This window comes from Chiloscyllium punctatum, chromosome 10, assembly GCF_047496795.1.
Source record: "Chiloscyllium punctatum isolate Juve2018m chromosome 10, sChiPun1.3, whole genome shotgun sequence".
In the NCBI taxonomy this organism is placed as follows: domain Eukaryota; kingdom Metazoa; phylum Chordata; class Chondrichthyes; order Orectolobiformes; family Hemiscylliidae; genus Chiloscyllium; species Chiloscyllium punctatum.
In genome coordinates, this window is record NC_092748.1 from 21,801,463 (window position 1) to 21,815,760 (window position 14,298).

At 40.3% G+C, this 14,298-nt stretch overlaps 1 protein-coding gene across 2 annotated transcripts in view; it reads left to right on the forward strand.

Annotated features, from left to right (window-relative positions):
* The window catches only part of rbm44 (RNA binding motif protein 44), a 141,685-nt gene that overhangs the window by 58,973 nt on the left and 68,414 nt on the right, over positions 1-14,298 (forward strand). For both annotated transcript variants that reach the window (XM_072578668.1, XM_072578669.1), the window contains 2 exons: positions 1,630-1,709; positions 12,133-12,333. In XM_072578668.1, coding sequence (XP_072434769.1) covers positions 1,630-1,709; positions 12,133-12,333 — 281 coding nt within the window. The remainder of the gene's footprint in view (positions 1-1,629; positions 1,710-12,132; positions 12,334-14,298) is intronic.

The window sequence follows — 14,298 nt, forward strand, 5'->3', positions numbered from 1 at the left end:
TCTGAATTTGCAGCTTTCAAATTTAAGCTTCATTTATTTTGTCCATAAACAGATTTGAAGAACCAGTAGTAATCAACTTCAAATGACCAATAACAAGGTTATTGATTGCAAAAAGAGTTTAGTATTTGAGTCTGTTTTAATGTCTTATCCAAAACTGAGAACCTTTTGATGAAGTATTTTGGAGAACTTGCACTGCTGGTGCTGACTTCTGGATGAGACATTAAATCAAGTCTCCATCCACCCTTTTGGGTGGTCTGCACTTGTTAACATAGATGTTTTGATAAGACAAGGGCATCCATCTAATTTTCCATATAGGCAGTGAAAGATCCCTTCACATTTGGGAAGACCATGCCGTTTTTGCTAATTGATGGCAGTAGCATCCCTTTGTCCGTACTTGACATTGCTTAACCTGTTCATCAATGTGCCAGTCCAGGAAGCCATTGACATTTTGTCTGCAGCGCAATGCCATAGCAATTAAACCTGCCATCGTTGTGCAAATTGATTTCAGTTATATTGACACCATATGTGCCATGGATAATGCTGCCATGGAATCCCCTGTATGTTCAGCTGTTAAAAACATCTTTGTTGGATTCCACTTGTCCTCAACGGAATAGCACCTTGACTCCTACCCTTTGCATATTTCCAAGATGTGGATGATAGATTTGCTAGAATTTAACCCACAACTTCATGTGTATTTCTTTGTATGTCTCAATGAATTCATCCTGCATTCAAATGCACCTTTGAAATGAAGCAGTTAAATGAGATCCTTTGTTTGGCATCTTAGTACCCAAATCAGCCAAGAATCCTCTACCATCTACTGTGTGCCCACCTTTCTTGGTATACATTAGGATTCCTACTGTTATGCATGTTATAAGATTGACCTAGTCAACAATTTTATGATTAAGACCCAAGACATTTTCTAATATGTAAGCTTGATGCAGAAAAAGAATCTGCAAGGTAGTGACTACCCTGTCGATCATTCACTCCAAAAACAAGCGGAGCATATCAAATGGTCCCTTCAGAGTTCGCAGCAAGCAGTATGTAAACTCTACCCAATCAGCCAATGCTGGCAAAATCCCATTCTCTAGTACGCATTCATGTCCACTTTTTTTTAATAATTTTAAACAACATCAAACTTCTCCCAGGAGGCCTGCTGCCTATCTGAAAGGGACACCTGGATCTCTCCAAAAGGGTTACACATCTCTCCAAATAACTCCTACAAATTTTGACCTTTGGCTCAAGTGTCTAAAGCTCAGAAGTTGTGTTTAGGGTGTCTCGCAAATGAAAATTGTATCTGTTTGAAGGCAAATGCAGTTTTATATGTGCAGCAGCTTTTGTGAACCATGAGTGTGTAAAGTACAACCCATCCTGGCAAAAAACGGTGGATGCTAGATTCAGGGATGAGACTTCTGATTTCAGAATTCTTGCACAGTTTTGTTAAAGACAGTTTGTCCCTTGTGTGAATGTTAGTAGTATTTCATCATTCGGTTTATGCTTCCATTGCTTAATGCCCTTTCTTTAGGTCCCTGTATAGATTTATCTATGTTAAGCAATGCCTGCCAGTTGCTATGAGAAATTCTCACTGTACCTAAAAAAAAGTGATTAACTATGCTTTATTGCGACATGCAGGAATTGGGTCCCAGCCAGTGCAAAACCAAATTGAGGAAAGTTCTTGATGAACTTGAAGAGCTGAAGAAAAAATGTAAAAGGTATTGCTAACTGTAATTAGAAATCTATAAATGAATTCATATTTTAAATGCAACACTATACAATAATTTTTACTGTATTATGTAATAAACATACGTGACAATAAATAAATGAAATCAAAAGTTAATGAGGTGAAATACCTTCAGCTGTGGCTATAAAAAATATAACTGAGAAGTATTTGATAAATTAACCTTTCCTTTGTCATAAGATTAGAAAATACTGAAGCAGTCCATGTTCAGATGCAACAAGACCTGGGCAAAAGTAGGCAAGTAACATTCATGCCACAAAAGTGCCAGGCAGTGATCTTCTCCAATCTAACTTAAAACAAAAGTAAAAGTTGACAGAAAAATTTAGCAGGTCTGGAAGCATTAGTGGAGAGAAATTAGTTAACATTTTGGGTCAAGTGACCCTTACTCAGAATTGATGGTAGCTCGGAAAATGTCAGTTTATATGCAGAAGGTAGAGTGTGGGTAAATCATAAGTGGGATAGAGCCTAAAGAGAGTGAAGAACAATTAGGCAGACAAAAAAGTGGATGACTATTAATGGAGACTGTTATGGCAAATAGTGGGCTGTGTGAATAGCTATTAATGGACACGGTTAGAGGCAAATAGTGAATGGACATTTCGGGTATAAGCCCTTCATCAGGAAACATTGATTCTTCTGCTCCTTGGATGCTGTCTGACTTGCTGTGCTTTTCCAGCACCACGCTCAACTCTGATCCCTAGCACCTGCAGTCCTTGCTTTCTCCTGAGATAGACATTGGCCAAGGAACAGGGTGCTGTGTTAAAGTGTAGGCATCTGGAAGCTAGAGTCTTTTTTTTTGCTGACAGAATGTAGGTGTTCTGTGAAGTGGTCACCCAGTCTATGCTTTGTTTCCTCAAAGTTAAAAATCACACAACACACAAACACCTGATGAAGAGGCAGCACCTCAAAAGCTAGTGCTTCCAAATAAACCTGTTGGACTATAACCTGGTGTTGTGTGATTTTAACTTTATCCATCCCAATCCAACATCAGAACCTCCAAATCATTGAGGAAACAATGTAGAGGAGGAGACCACATTACCAGCAGTGAATGCAGTCGACGAGATTGTATGAAGTGCAGCAATCTAACTCAACTGCAGCAAGTAACTCACCACCTGACTCCCTGAACTCTGTTACATACCTGCAAAGTACAAGTCAGGAGTGTGATGAAATACTCTCCACTTGCCTAATGAGTATAGTCCTAGCAATAAGAAGCTTGACACCTTCTAGGACAAAGCAGTTCACTTGATTGTTAGCACATTCACAAACATCCATTCCTTCTACCACCAATACTCAGTAGCAGCAGTGTGTTTTATCTACAAAATACTCAAAGATTAGGAAGAGCTCATTCACTAATCAAGCTCACCTCTAAAATACTTCATCCCTACCAGCTCAGTATTCAGTGGCATCAACGCCTTGGATTTTGCAAAATTTCTTTGCTGGTGAATTATTTGAACCATTTAGCACACATTGAGCAGCTACTGTTTTGAGATTTTATCCCATTTAATTACAAATCTTTGCAAATATCCTCTTAATCAAACCTTAGTATTACTCTAGTTTCACGTGATGTCTCCATTTAATTCCAAAAAATGGTGTGGATACTGATGTTTTAAGAAGGTAGCCTGGACCCTAACTTTTTCTTATTTTAAAGGCAAATGTAACATGCAGATTTATGAAGGGTAAATAAGATTAAAGAGTCAAATGTGTGACCCAATGATTGGTGTAGAAGAAATTGATTTCAATTCATGGGGCACTGACACCAATATTGTGAGAAGTGTCACCTGCACCATGCTGGTACCAGTGTCTTGAAGAGTTGTACAAATTGGGTGGTTGAGATGGTTTTAAACTAAATAATGTAGATGTGGAATCAAGTGAAGGAAAATTTGATCCGTTCAAGAGAGAAAGAAAGCAAGATAGCAATACGGGACACAACAGTCAGAGTGTGACAGAGGCAGAACATTGAAACTTTAGTGTGCCAACAAATAAGGTTAGAGGTTGTGAAAATAGTAAAAAGCTTAAGTCTCTGCTTCTGATTATCTAGCATTCGTAATAAAATAGATGACTTGAAAACTCAAATATGTATGATTTGATAGTTGTAGTATAACATTGCTACAAGATGAGAGAGGCTGGAACATTCAGGGGCTTAGTTCTGAAGATCAAAATGTATAATCAGTTCAGGTCAAAGTAAGAAATTGTGAAAGTAAGGACTCCTTTTTGATAGTAGGTAATAGGCTATCTGACAGTAACCACACTGTAGGGTGGCAAATATAGGAAGAAGTAATGGGTGCTGTAAGAAAACTGCTGCAAAAATCATGAATGATTGTAACCTACAGACAAATTGGATGTGTAAAATTGGCAAAGATAGCCAAGAAGATGAGTTCAGTGTTTTCAGGGTATTTTGTTGGAGCAGCAAGCTATCAAGCCAATGGGAAAGTAGGCTGTGCAGTTGTGACCAGATGTGGATTCTAAAGATCATCAGCTTCATGGCAACTGTTTGGTTCCTAGGCAGCTGAACAGCTTTAAGGTATGAATGATTGAATGAGAAGTATTCAGACTGCTAGAAGGGCATGTGGTGTGCCCCACCCCCTGCAGTAAAAATATCTGAAGCTTGAAGAAAGTCAGGTGTTTCTCCCACCAATTGCTCTAAGCTGTGGTCTTTAATCGGTAACTAAACGACTTTGTAATTAGTGTACTGAAGACCTAGTGCCTCAAGAAGTGAAAAGAAAATGGAGAAAGGAGGTTGATGAATGGAAAGTCTTGACAAGTTTGGTGAGTGGGCAGAAACCTGGCAATAGATTATAATGTGGAAAAATGTGAGCTTATGCAATTTGCCAGGAAGAATCGAGCTACTCACTTTTGCTTAAATGCTGAAAGACCTGCAGATAGTTGAACAGCAGGTTTATGATAGAGTAATGCCAACAGTTTGGTTTCTTTCAATTCCTGCACTAGCTGAGGTTACCATATAGATTACCTCAACCTCTTCCCTCCCCAGTGACCCTCCTGCTAAATGATCACCAGTTGTCTCTCTCATGAGAAAGCACCCATTTGTATACTAGCTGCAATAGAGAGGGATTTGAAGGTTCTTCTGCATGAATCACAAAACTACAAATTTTGTAGGGAATGTGGAAGGTTTGTGGAATGATGTGCTTTATTTCAAAGCGAAAAGTGGTTTTGCTTAAACTAGACAAGGCACTAATCAGACTACATCTAGCGAACTGGAAATATTTTGGTTCCTCTACCGAAGGAAAGACATACTGGCAGTCCAGAGATGACTCAGTAGGTTGACCCCAATATGGAGGGATTTTCTTAGGAGATGAGTAGTTTGACCTTCTACACCTTGGAGTTTAGAAGAATGTGGAAACCTTATTGAAATACTTGACACGTAGGGTGCTTCACAGAGTAAATATTGAGAGGCTGTTTTCCTTGAATCTCAAGAGATTTTAGGAGTAAAAAGCAAATCTCCAAGTAAGGGATCATTCATTTAAGACTGGGAGAAGAAATTTCTCTCCTCAGAGTACATTAAATATGTGGAATTATTCACTGCACAGAGTTATTGAAGCTGTGTCCTTTTAGAATATTAAGGCTACAATGGCAGAATTTTATTCAGCAAGGGAATAAAGACAGGAAAGTGGAGTTGGGGACTTCCTGATCAGCAATATCTTACCTCCTACTCAGTAGGATGAATGATCTTCTGTTCCCATGTCTTATGGTCTTAGCATCCATTTCTAACTGAGGAAGTTAAAGATAGTCTTGTATTGGGCAGGGGGCTAGAAGTGCATAATTATCTTAAAAGTAATGCTGGGTTTGAAAATTGTACAAAATATTAACAGCAGAATCATGAACAATAATGGTGGAGAAATCAGAGTACATAGACATCTTTATACTGTGTTGTTCCTGAGACTGTGAGATTTCCAGAAGATTTGGCTGACAATATCAGTAAGGAAAGCCATATATGCCTCTGTAAGGCTACCACTGAACACACAATGGGCTTGCTGAACATTAAATTTAGGTGTTTGGACTGCTGATGCAGAGCATTTGACTATTTCCCATAAAGTGTCCTGTATCATCGTGACAGGTTATGTCTTCCACAAACTTAATTCAAAAGGCTGGAGGGATGGAAAAAGTCCTCGCAAAGGAAGTGGTGAAAGACTGACATGTCCCCTTCAGTGAAAACAGGCAGTAGTGCTGATTGGGGTGGTGGGAGATTTGAAATTGCAGGCTATTGTAGGTGGACAAGAAGAACTCAGGGTAATAGTGAAAAGAGGCAGACAAAACTTTGGCAACTCTATAGTTTCCAGGCTAAGTGATCTAATTATATTTGAATTTTATAAAATTTTAAAATATTGCTGGCTGGAATGCCCACCCTTTTCTATTTGGAATGAACATCATTGAGTTCATTACATTAGTCTTTACTCCCTCAAAGAAAGCACCCTGTTTTACATTGGCTCTGTTCATAGTATGATCCCTTGCATACACCAGTCAGTTTGCAAAGGCCTAGTCTTGGTGCCTATTGCACAATACATACCAGCACAACACTCTGTAGTGCCTTGCTCTCAAGATCCTGGATGGAATAATAGTTATGGGCCTAATCAGACAAGCACAAGTACTATCTTACTGCAGCATGGGTACACTCTTATCACTTCAAGATCTTGGGGTTCAAGTCCATAGCTCCCTGAAATTTGCTTGCAGGGCCACTAGAGTGGTGAAGAAGGCGTATAGCATGCTTGTCTTTGTTGGTCGAGGAACAATTAGTCACACCTCGGGTGCAAGAAAGAGGCAGATGGATTACTGTCAAGGGACGGAAAGGGAAAAGGCAGACAGTGCAGGAATCCCCTGTGGCCGCTCCCCTCAATAAGAAGAATACCGTTTTGGATAATGTTGGAAGGGATGACTTATCTGGGGTAAGCCATGGGGTACAGGTCTCTGGTGCAGAGTCTGCCCTTGTTGCTTGGAAGGGAAGGGGGGGAGATGAATAGAGCATTAGTCATTGGGACTCCATAATTAGGGGGACAAATAGGAGGTTCTGTGAGAACGAGAGACTCACGCTTGGTGTGTTGCCTCCCAGGTGCCAGGGATCGTGATGTCTCGGATCATGTTTTCGGGATCCTTGAGGGTGCTGCCCCAAATCATGGTCCACATAGGTACTAATGACATAGGTAGGAAAAGGGATGGGGATTTAACGCAGACATTCAGGTCTAGGGTGGAAGCTTAATGGTAGAACAAACAGAGTATTATCTCTGGTTTGTTGCTCGTGCCACGTGCTAGCGAGATGAGGAATAGGGAGAGAGAGGAGTTGAACACATGGTTACAGGGATGGTGCAAGAGGGAGGGTTTCGGATACCTGGATAATTGGCACTCATTCTGGGGTAGGTGGGACCTCGACAAACAGGATGGTCTACACCTGAAACAGAGGGGTACCAATATCCTGGGGGGGGGATATTTGCTAATGTTCTTCAGGAGGGTTTAAAATAATTGAGCAGGGGGATGGGAACCTAAATTGTAGTTCCAGTGTCCAGGAGGTTGAAAGTAGTGAGGTCAGAAATGAGGTTAAGGTCGCAAGAGTTCACCAGCAAGCAGGAAATGTGTCTACTTCAACGCCAGGGGCATCCAGAGTAAGGTGGATGAACTTGCAGCGTGGGTTGGTACCTAGGACTTCGATGTTGTGACCATTTCAGAGACATGGATAGAATAGGGACAGGAATAGTTGTTGCAGGTTCCGGGATATACATGTATCAGTAAGAACAGATCAGATGGTAAAAGAGGGGAAGGTATAGCATTGTTAGTCAAGGACAATATTACAGTGGCAGAAAGGATGTTTGAGGACTCGTCTACTGAGCTAGTATGGGCTGAGGTGAGAAACCAGAGAGGAAAGGACAGGTCACCCTGTTTGGGACTTTTCTATAGGCCTCCAAATAGTTCCAGAGATTTAGAAGTAAGGCTAGCAAAGATAATTCTGGATAGGAGTGAGAATAACAGGGTAGTTGTTATGGGGACTTTAACTTTCCAAATAGTGACTGGAAATACTTGTCAGTATTTGTCCAGTGTGTGCAGGATGGTTTCCTGACAAATATGTAGACATGCCAATGAGACGATTTGGTACTGGATAATGAACCTGGCCGGATGTTAGATTTGGAGGTGGGTAGGCAGCTTACTGATTGCGACCACAATTCAGTTATGTTTATTTTAGTGATGGAAAGGGTTAGGTGTATACTGCAGTGCAAGAGTTATTGCTGGGGGAAAGGCAATTATGATGTGATTAGGCTGGATTTAGGATTCATAGGATGGGGAAGGAAACTGCAGGGGAGGGGCACAATTGAAATATGGAGCTTATCCCAGGAACAGCTACTGTGTGTCCTTGATAAGTATGTACCTGTCAGGTAGGGAGGAAATGGTTAAGTGAGGGAGCCGTGGTTTACTAAAGAAGTTAAATCTCTTGTCATGAGGAAGAAGAAGGCTTATGTTTGATAGCGCTCCGAAAGCTAGTGTGCTTCCAATTAAACCTGTTGGCCTATAACCTAGTGTTGTATGATTTTTAACTTTGTACACCCCAGTCTTAACACCAGCATCTCCAAATTATGTTATGATGAGAGTGAAGGCTCAGTTAGGGTGTTTAAGAGTTACAAGTTAACCAGGAAAGACATGAAGACAGAGCTAAAAAGAGCCAGGAGGGGTCATGAGTAGTCGTTGGCAGGTAGGATCAAGGAGAGCCCTAAAGCCTGCTATAGGTATATCAGGAATAAAAGAATGACAAGATAAAAATTAGTGCTAATCAAGGGTAGTAATGGGAAGTTGTGCATGGAGTCCAAGGAGATAGGGGAAGCGCTAAATGAATATTTTTCATCAGTATTCACACAGGAAAAAGGCAATATTGTCAGAGAGATTACTGAGATACAGGCTACTAGACTAGACAGGATTGAGGTTCACGAGGAGGAGGTGTTAACAATTCTGGAAAATGTGAAAATAGGTAAGTCCCCTGGGCCAGATGGGATTTATCATAGGATTCTCTGGGAAGCCAGGGAGGAGATTGCAGAGCCTTTGGCTTTGATTTTATGTTATCTTTGTCTACAGGAATAGTGACTGAAGACTGGAGGATAGCAAATGTTGTCCCCTTGTTTCATAAGGGGAGTAGAGACAACGCTGGTAATTATACAGCCTTACTCTGGTGCGGCTGCACTTGGAGTATTGCATACAGTTCTGGTCACTGCATTATAGGAAGGACGTGGAAGCTTTAAGAAGGGTGCAGAGGGAGTTTTAACCTGGTGTGGAGGGAAGGTCTGATGAGGAAAGGCTGAGGAACTTGAGGCTGTTTTCATTAGAGAAGAAGGTTGAGAGTTGACTTAATTGAGACATATAAGATAATCAGAAGGGTGGACAGTGAGAGCCTTTTTCCTCTGATGGAGATGGTCAGTACGAAGGGACATAGCAAAATTGAGGGGTGATAGGTATAGGACAGATGTCAGAGGTAATTTATTTACTTAAGAGTATTAGGGGCATGGAATGTTCTGCATGCAATAGTCATAGACTTGCCAACTTTAAGGGCATTTTAATGGTGATTGGATAAACATATGGATGAAAATGGAATAGTGTAGGATAGATATGTTTCAGATTGGTTCCACAGATCGGCACAAAATCAAGAGCTGAATGGCCTGTTTTGCGCTGAAATGTTCTATATTCTAAGATTAGTGGTGCTGGAAGAGCACAGCAGTTCAGGCAGCATCCGAGGAGCAGTAAAATCGAATATTTTGGATTGATGAGTTCTTGACAGCATGGATTAGAAGTTGGCTAAAAGATGGGAAAAAGAGGGAAGAAGTAGATGGGCATTTATCAGACTGGAGTCAAGTTGAAAATGATATTCTCCAGGGATTGATGTTGGGACCGTCACTTTTTCCAATTTACAAAAGCAATTTAGAGATGGGTGTTAAGGGCACAGTCTCTATTTGCAGATGATGTTGAGCTATGGCGAATAGTGAATTGTGAGGATAATGCTGAGTGACTTCAGAGGGACATTGACAAGTTGGACAAATAGGCAGACACCAGGCAGCTGATTGCAATGCAGAGAAATGTGAGGTATTGCATTTTGGTAGAAGAAACCCAGTGGAACAATACAGATTCGATGGTACAACTTTAAGGAGAGTACAGGAGCAAAGAGTTCAATGTAGATTTTCTAAAATGATACCAGATTGAAGGATTTCATATATGAGGAATGATTGGGAAGAGAGAAATTGAGTGTATTCTCCTTGGAGCAGTCAAGATTAAGATGACCTGGAATGATGAACAGAAACAGAATCAGCCGATGGTTATGTGCAAACCCTTATCTAAACAATATTTCGGTCTCTTGGCAAGTTTGACGACAGCAAAGTCCTCATTGACTTTTTGTGCAAACCAGTCTCTTCCTGTGCATCAGCTTGATCATTGTCCTCGCCATGAGCCCTGCATTACCTCCTCAATGAAGGTTCAAATATCCATTGGTCTGCATTTGCTCCCTTCCATAATGGATGCTATTTTCTTGCACACTGACAAAGAAACTGATAGCCTCCGATTCTGTGACATTCTGATTGTACGAAGATTCTGTAACTAGGTACCTTCGCACTTAAGATGGTATGATAAATGGGGACTTATAATCTTTTCACTGTTTTCATGTGAGGAAACATGAAAATAACAGTAATTCAGTTCATTGGGTACGTGAGCATTTCATGAGCATGCATGCTAATACCAGTTCCTGAGACCCCTTTATTAAGTAATTAGAAATGGCATTATTCTGCAACTTATGCAACATTGATGGCATGAAGTGGCTACTGCACATTCAGTGCTGTGGTCCATCTGATGCTGAGGCTTGCACACAATCTTCTATTCTAGTATGTATCTGCAGCGGCACAGTAAGACTTTGTGATTCCCCCAAGACAGTTATAGAGTCATACAGCACGGAAACAAACCCTTCGGCCCACTCATCCACGCCAACTAGATTTCCTAAACTGAACTAGTCCCATTTGCCTGCCTTGGGATTATATCCCTCTAAAATTTTCCTATTCATGTGCCCATCTCTACCACTTCCCTATTAAATGTACACTACTGCATCCCTTTACTTCTCAAGGCATTCACTTGATCGCAGACCCATGTCCCATCCATGCCCTAAGTTCATCTGCCTTACCTTTAAAACCTTTTGCAAATAAATGCTGTTTAATTCATCCGTCTTCCCTCATTCTCTGCCATGCTTTTGCCTGTTTTGTCTATTTAACTTGCTGCCTTTAAATACTGTACCAACCTCAACCTTTTCTCTTGTCTCACTGCTCCTTAGGGTCCCTTTCTAGTGCCACTTTTGAGTGACTATATGCTGTCACCTACCCTTCTGGAGTTCAGGAAATCATTCATCCTTTTACCTAAGGGCCCCATGGTTATTAACTTCAGGTACCTGGATCTGATATTAGAGGTGATCCTAATGCACATTTGTGGAAGTGGCAGCAGAAGTGAATTTAGGCCCAGTACAAGACCCAGTAGCATCAGCAGCAGTTGCATTGGCAAGATGAGCCCAAAGTAGGCCCGAGGCGGCAGCAGAGTTGAGTTTGGGCCGGTGCAGTACCCAGCAGTATCGGTAGTGTCTGCATTGGCAAGGTCCATAGAGTACTCATAGAGGTGAGAGTGTCTGTGGAGGCAATGTGGATTAAAAGAGTGGCGACCTTTGTTCAATGGTGCGGCAAAGGCCCATGGCCTATGATAAAACACTTAACTAGAAGGATTATAAAGTTGAACAATTTCTGTATTTCTTCACTTTTCTGCCTTTATATTCTATGTTTTAGTTTATTTTTCTGTTCTTTAAAATGGGGCCTGAGAATGCCAACTATTCACTCTCTTCACTGTATTTTGGAACAAAGTACATGTGACAATAAATAAATGAAATCAAATGCGAGAGCCTATTTTTACCATTACTGGAGCTCAGGACCAAGGATTTTTCATGGGCAACCTATAAGAGAACATGCAGCAAGGTATCACTGAACGATGGAGCCTCTTGCTAGTTTGTGACATCTCTAGGTGGAGGTATTGGCACAACCAGTATGGGCTGACTGAACCTCTTGGCATGCAACAAATGAATGGCTGTCCAGCTACCCCATTAAATATGATAGCTGGGCCAATGAGCCTGTATAGTAGCAGTAGCTGAATTGAGAACTTCCATTTTACCTGCCACACAAGCTTTTTGTTCTCCTTGCGCATGCATATGTAATTTCGTGTTTATATTTACAAGAGTCCACAGTAGACTTCATAAGGAAAATTCTGCCCTCTAGGTTTATGCAATGACAGTAAATACTGTACACACGAAAAGTATATCAATTGACTATAAAGCCATTGGTGTCTTTAGGAGCAAATATGAAATGTGCTCCTAAACATTTTCTTTTACAATTTATTTAAAGTACAGAACTGCAACAGCAGAATTCTCTTTACCTGTCTGTCACTGAAGATGGAAATCATTCATCAGATTGTTGCAGTAGTATGAAGCAGAGAGCTATAAAGGCAGAGTTACAGCTTTTGAAAATGCAATATTGGATGTGTCAACAGCATTGTTGGAGAGTTTACAACATGGCTATCGAGGAAAGAGGCTTTATAGACCTGGGGTAAGTGTATTATGCTGATTATGTAAAATTGTCTATGCTGTATTTTAAGTATATACTGCATTGGTGCAGTCTCAGGCAGTTTAGTTGAAAAGTGCTACCTAATGATTTCCCAAGTAAATGACTTGCCATAGATTTGCAGCTTTTTGATCATAAATCTCACTCCTAATATTTCCTTTGAGAGGTCTGAATCCATCTTCTAAATTTGTAGTATGGGAAATGGGTAGAAGCAAACCAATTTAATTTGAATTGTTGCTTCAAAGTCTCCATGAAAGAAAACTAAAAAGTTTAAACTTCTGAGTGCAGCATATGATGGGTTCTGCATAAAGTCAGAAACCTATAGCACAGAAAAGTCCGTCATGTCCATGCTGGTTTTAAAAAAAAACTGTTCATGTAGGTTCACAGGACTGAACATTTGAACTCTTGAAATAACATTATCCATTCAAAGATTTATTGCTGACTACTTTGTTATTTCACACTTTTTTCCATTACAAATTTCAGTTTCTGTAATTATGCTGGAAACTAGCTGCATTAATGTACAAGGTGTTCCAAAGGCACCAAGGGAACTTTAGGTGAAAGATTAAAATGATGGTATACTCAGAATTATTTGATTTAAGAGAACAGTCAAAAGAACCTTTACCTCCCAAGAGCAACATCTTCTATTGGGGCATGTTTGCATACACACCAGCAGCTCTTCACTATGCCACCTCGTGACCCATTTGTTTTTGAGTATGATCATCTCTTCATCTGTGGAAAGCAACTTGGCATCCTTGACACATTTTATTTTTCAAGCAGAAATTCTTGAAGTCCCTGAGTATGATCTTTAATATGTTGCTTAAATTTTATTTACCTTTTCTGCTTTTTCATCCTTTATTCAAATTTTGATTATATAACTTTGAACTGTGTCATCTAAAGAAATGTGTAATATTGAGGAAATAGTCAAAACGAGAAAACAAAACTCTCTCAAAGGCATTAAGTTAAGGAGCAGATTAAATATTTTTCCATTAGGAAGAACTTCAACTCTCTTGTTGAAGTGGGGTCTGACATACAAAAATTGTAGAGCATCAGGGAGAAAGGAGTTACCCGGAGATTTTGAATTGGGATGCGTATTCTCCCTTAGGCTAGATTGTGATATAGATAGAGTTAATTTTCAAGAACTGGAGGATGTGACTATGACTTAGGCAAGTAAGTAGATCCTAAGTGCAGTGCTGGAAAGAAGTCTTTGATTTTTGCTACCTGAGTAGATGAGGAACAGCCTACAAGTTAGATGGATAAATTGTCTGTGGTGCCATGGTATGGGAAGCCATTCAAGGAGGAAGTGAAAAAGAGTATGGTAGCAGTATAATATAGTCTAGTTAAGAAGATAGATAGTGTTCTCTATGGTCATGACCAGAAATTACAAAGGCTCTGTTGACTGTTTGGTATCTGGTGTTGAGGGTTTGTTTGGGTCGTGAGGAGTTAATGAAGGACCAGTTGTCATTGTCCACGTTGGTGCTGATAACAAAAGGGCTAAGAAGGATTTTTTTTCTGTGGGGATATGAGCCAGTAGTAAAAACCTGCATTAAAAAGCAAGGTAATTTTGATATGAATACCTAAATAATAGAATATTTGCATAAGGTGCCTGAGAACAGACAGCTGGATATGTGGCTCCAAGATTGATGTAGGTGAAGTAACTTTCAATTTGAGAACCACACGCACCTGTTTTGGGAATTCTGTTATTGTGATCACTTCACTGGAGGCAGCAGTCGCATGGTGTAATGTCACTGGACCAGTAATCCGGAGTTCCAGCCTAATATTCTGAAGAAATGGGTTCAAATGGATGGAATGCATCCCAGGGTACTAAAAGAAATTTTGGGAGAACTAGCAAATGTACTTGTGGTAAATTTCCAAAATTCACTGGACTCTGGGGCAGTTCCAGCAGATTGGAAAACAGCAAATATGATTCCATACTTTAAAAAAGGTAGACAA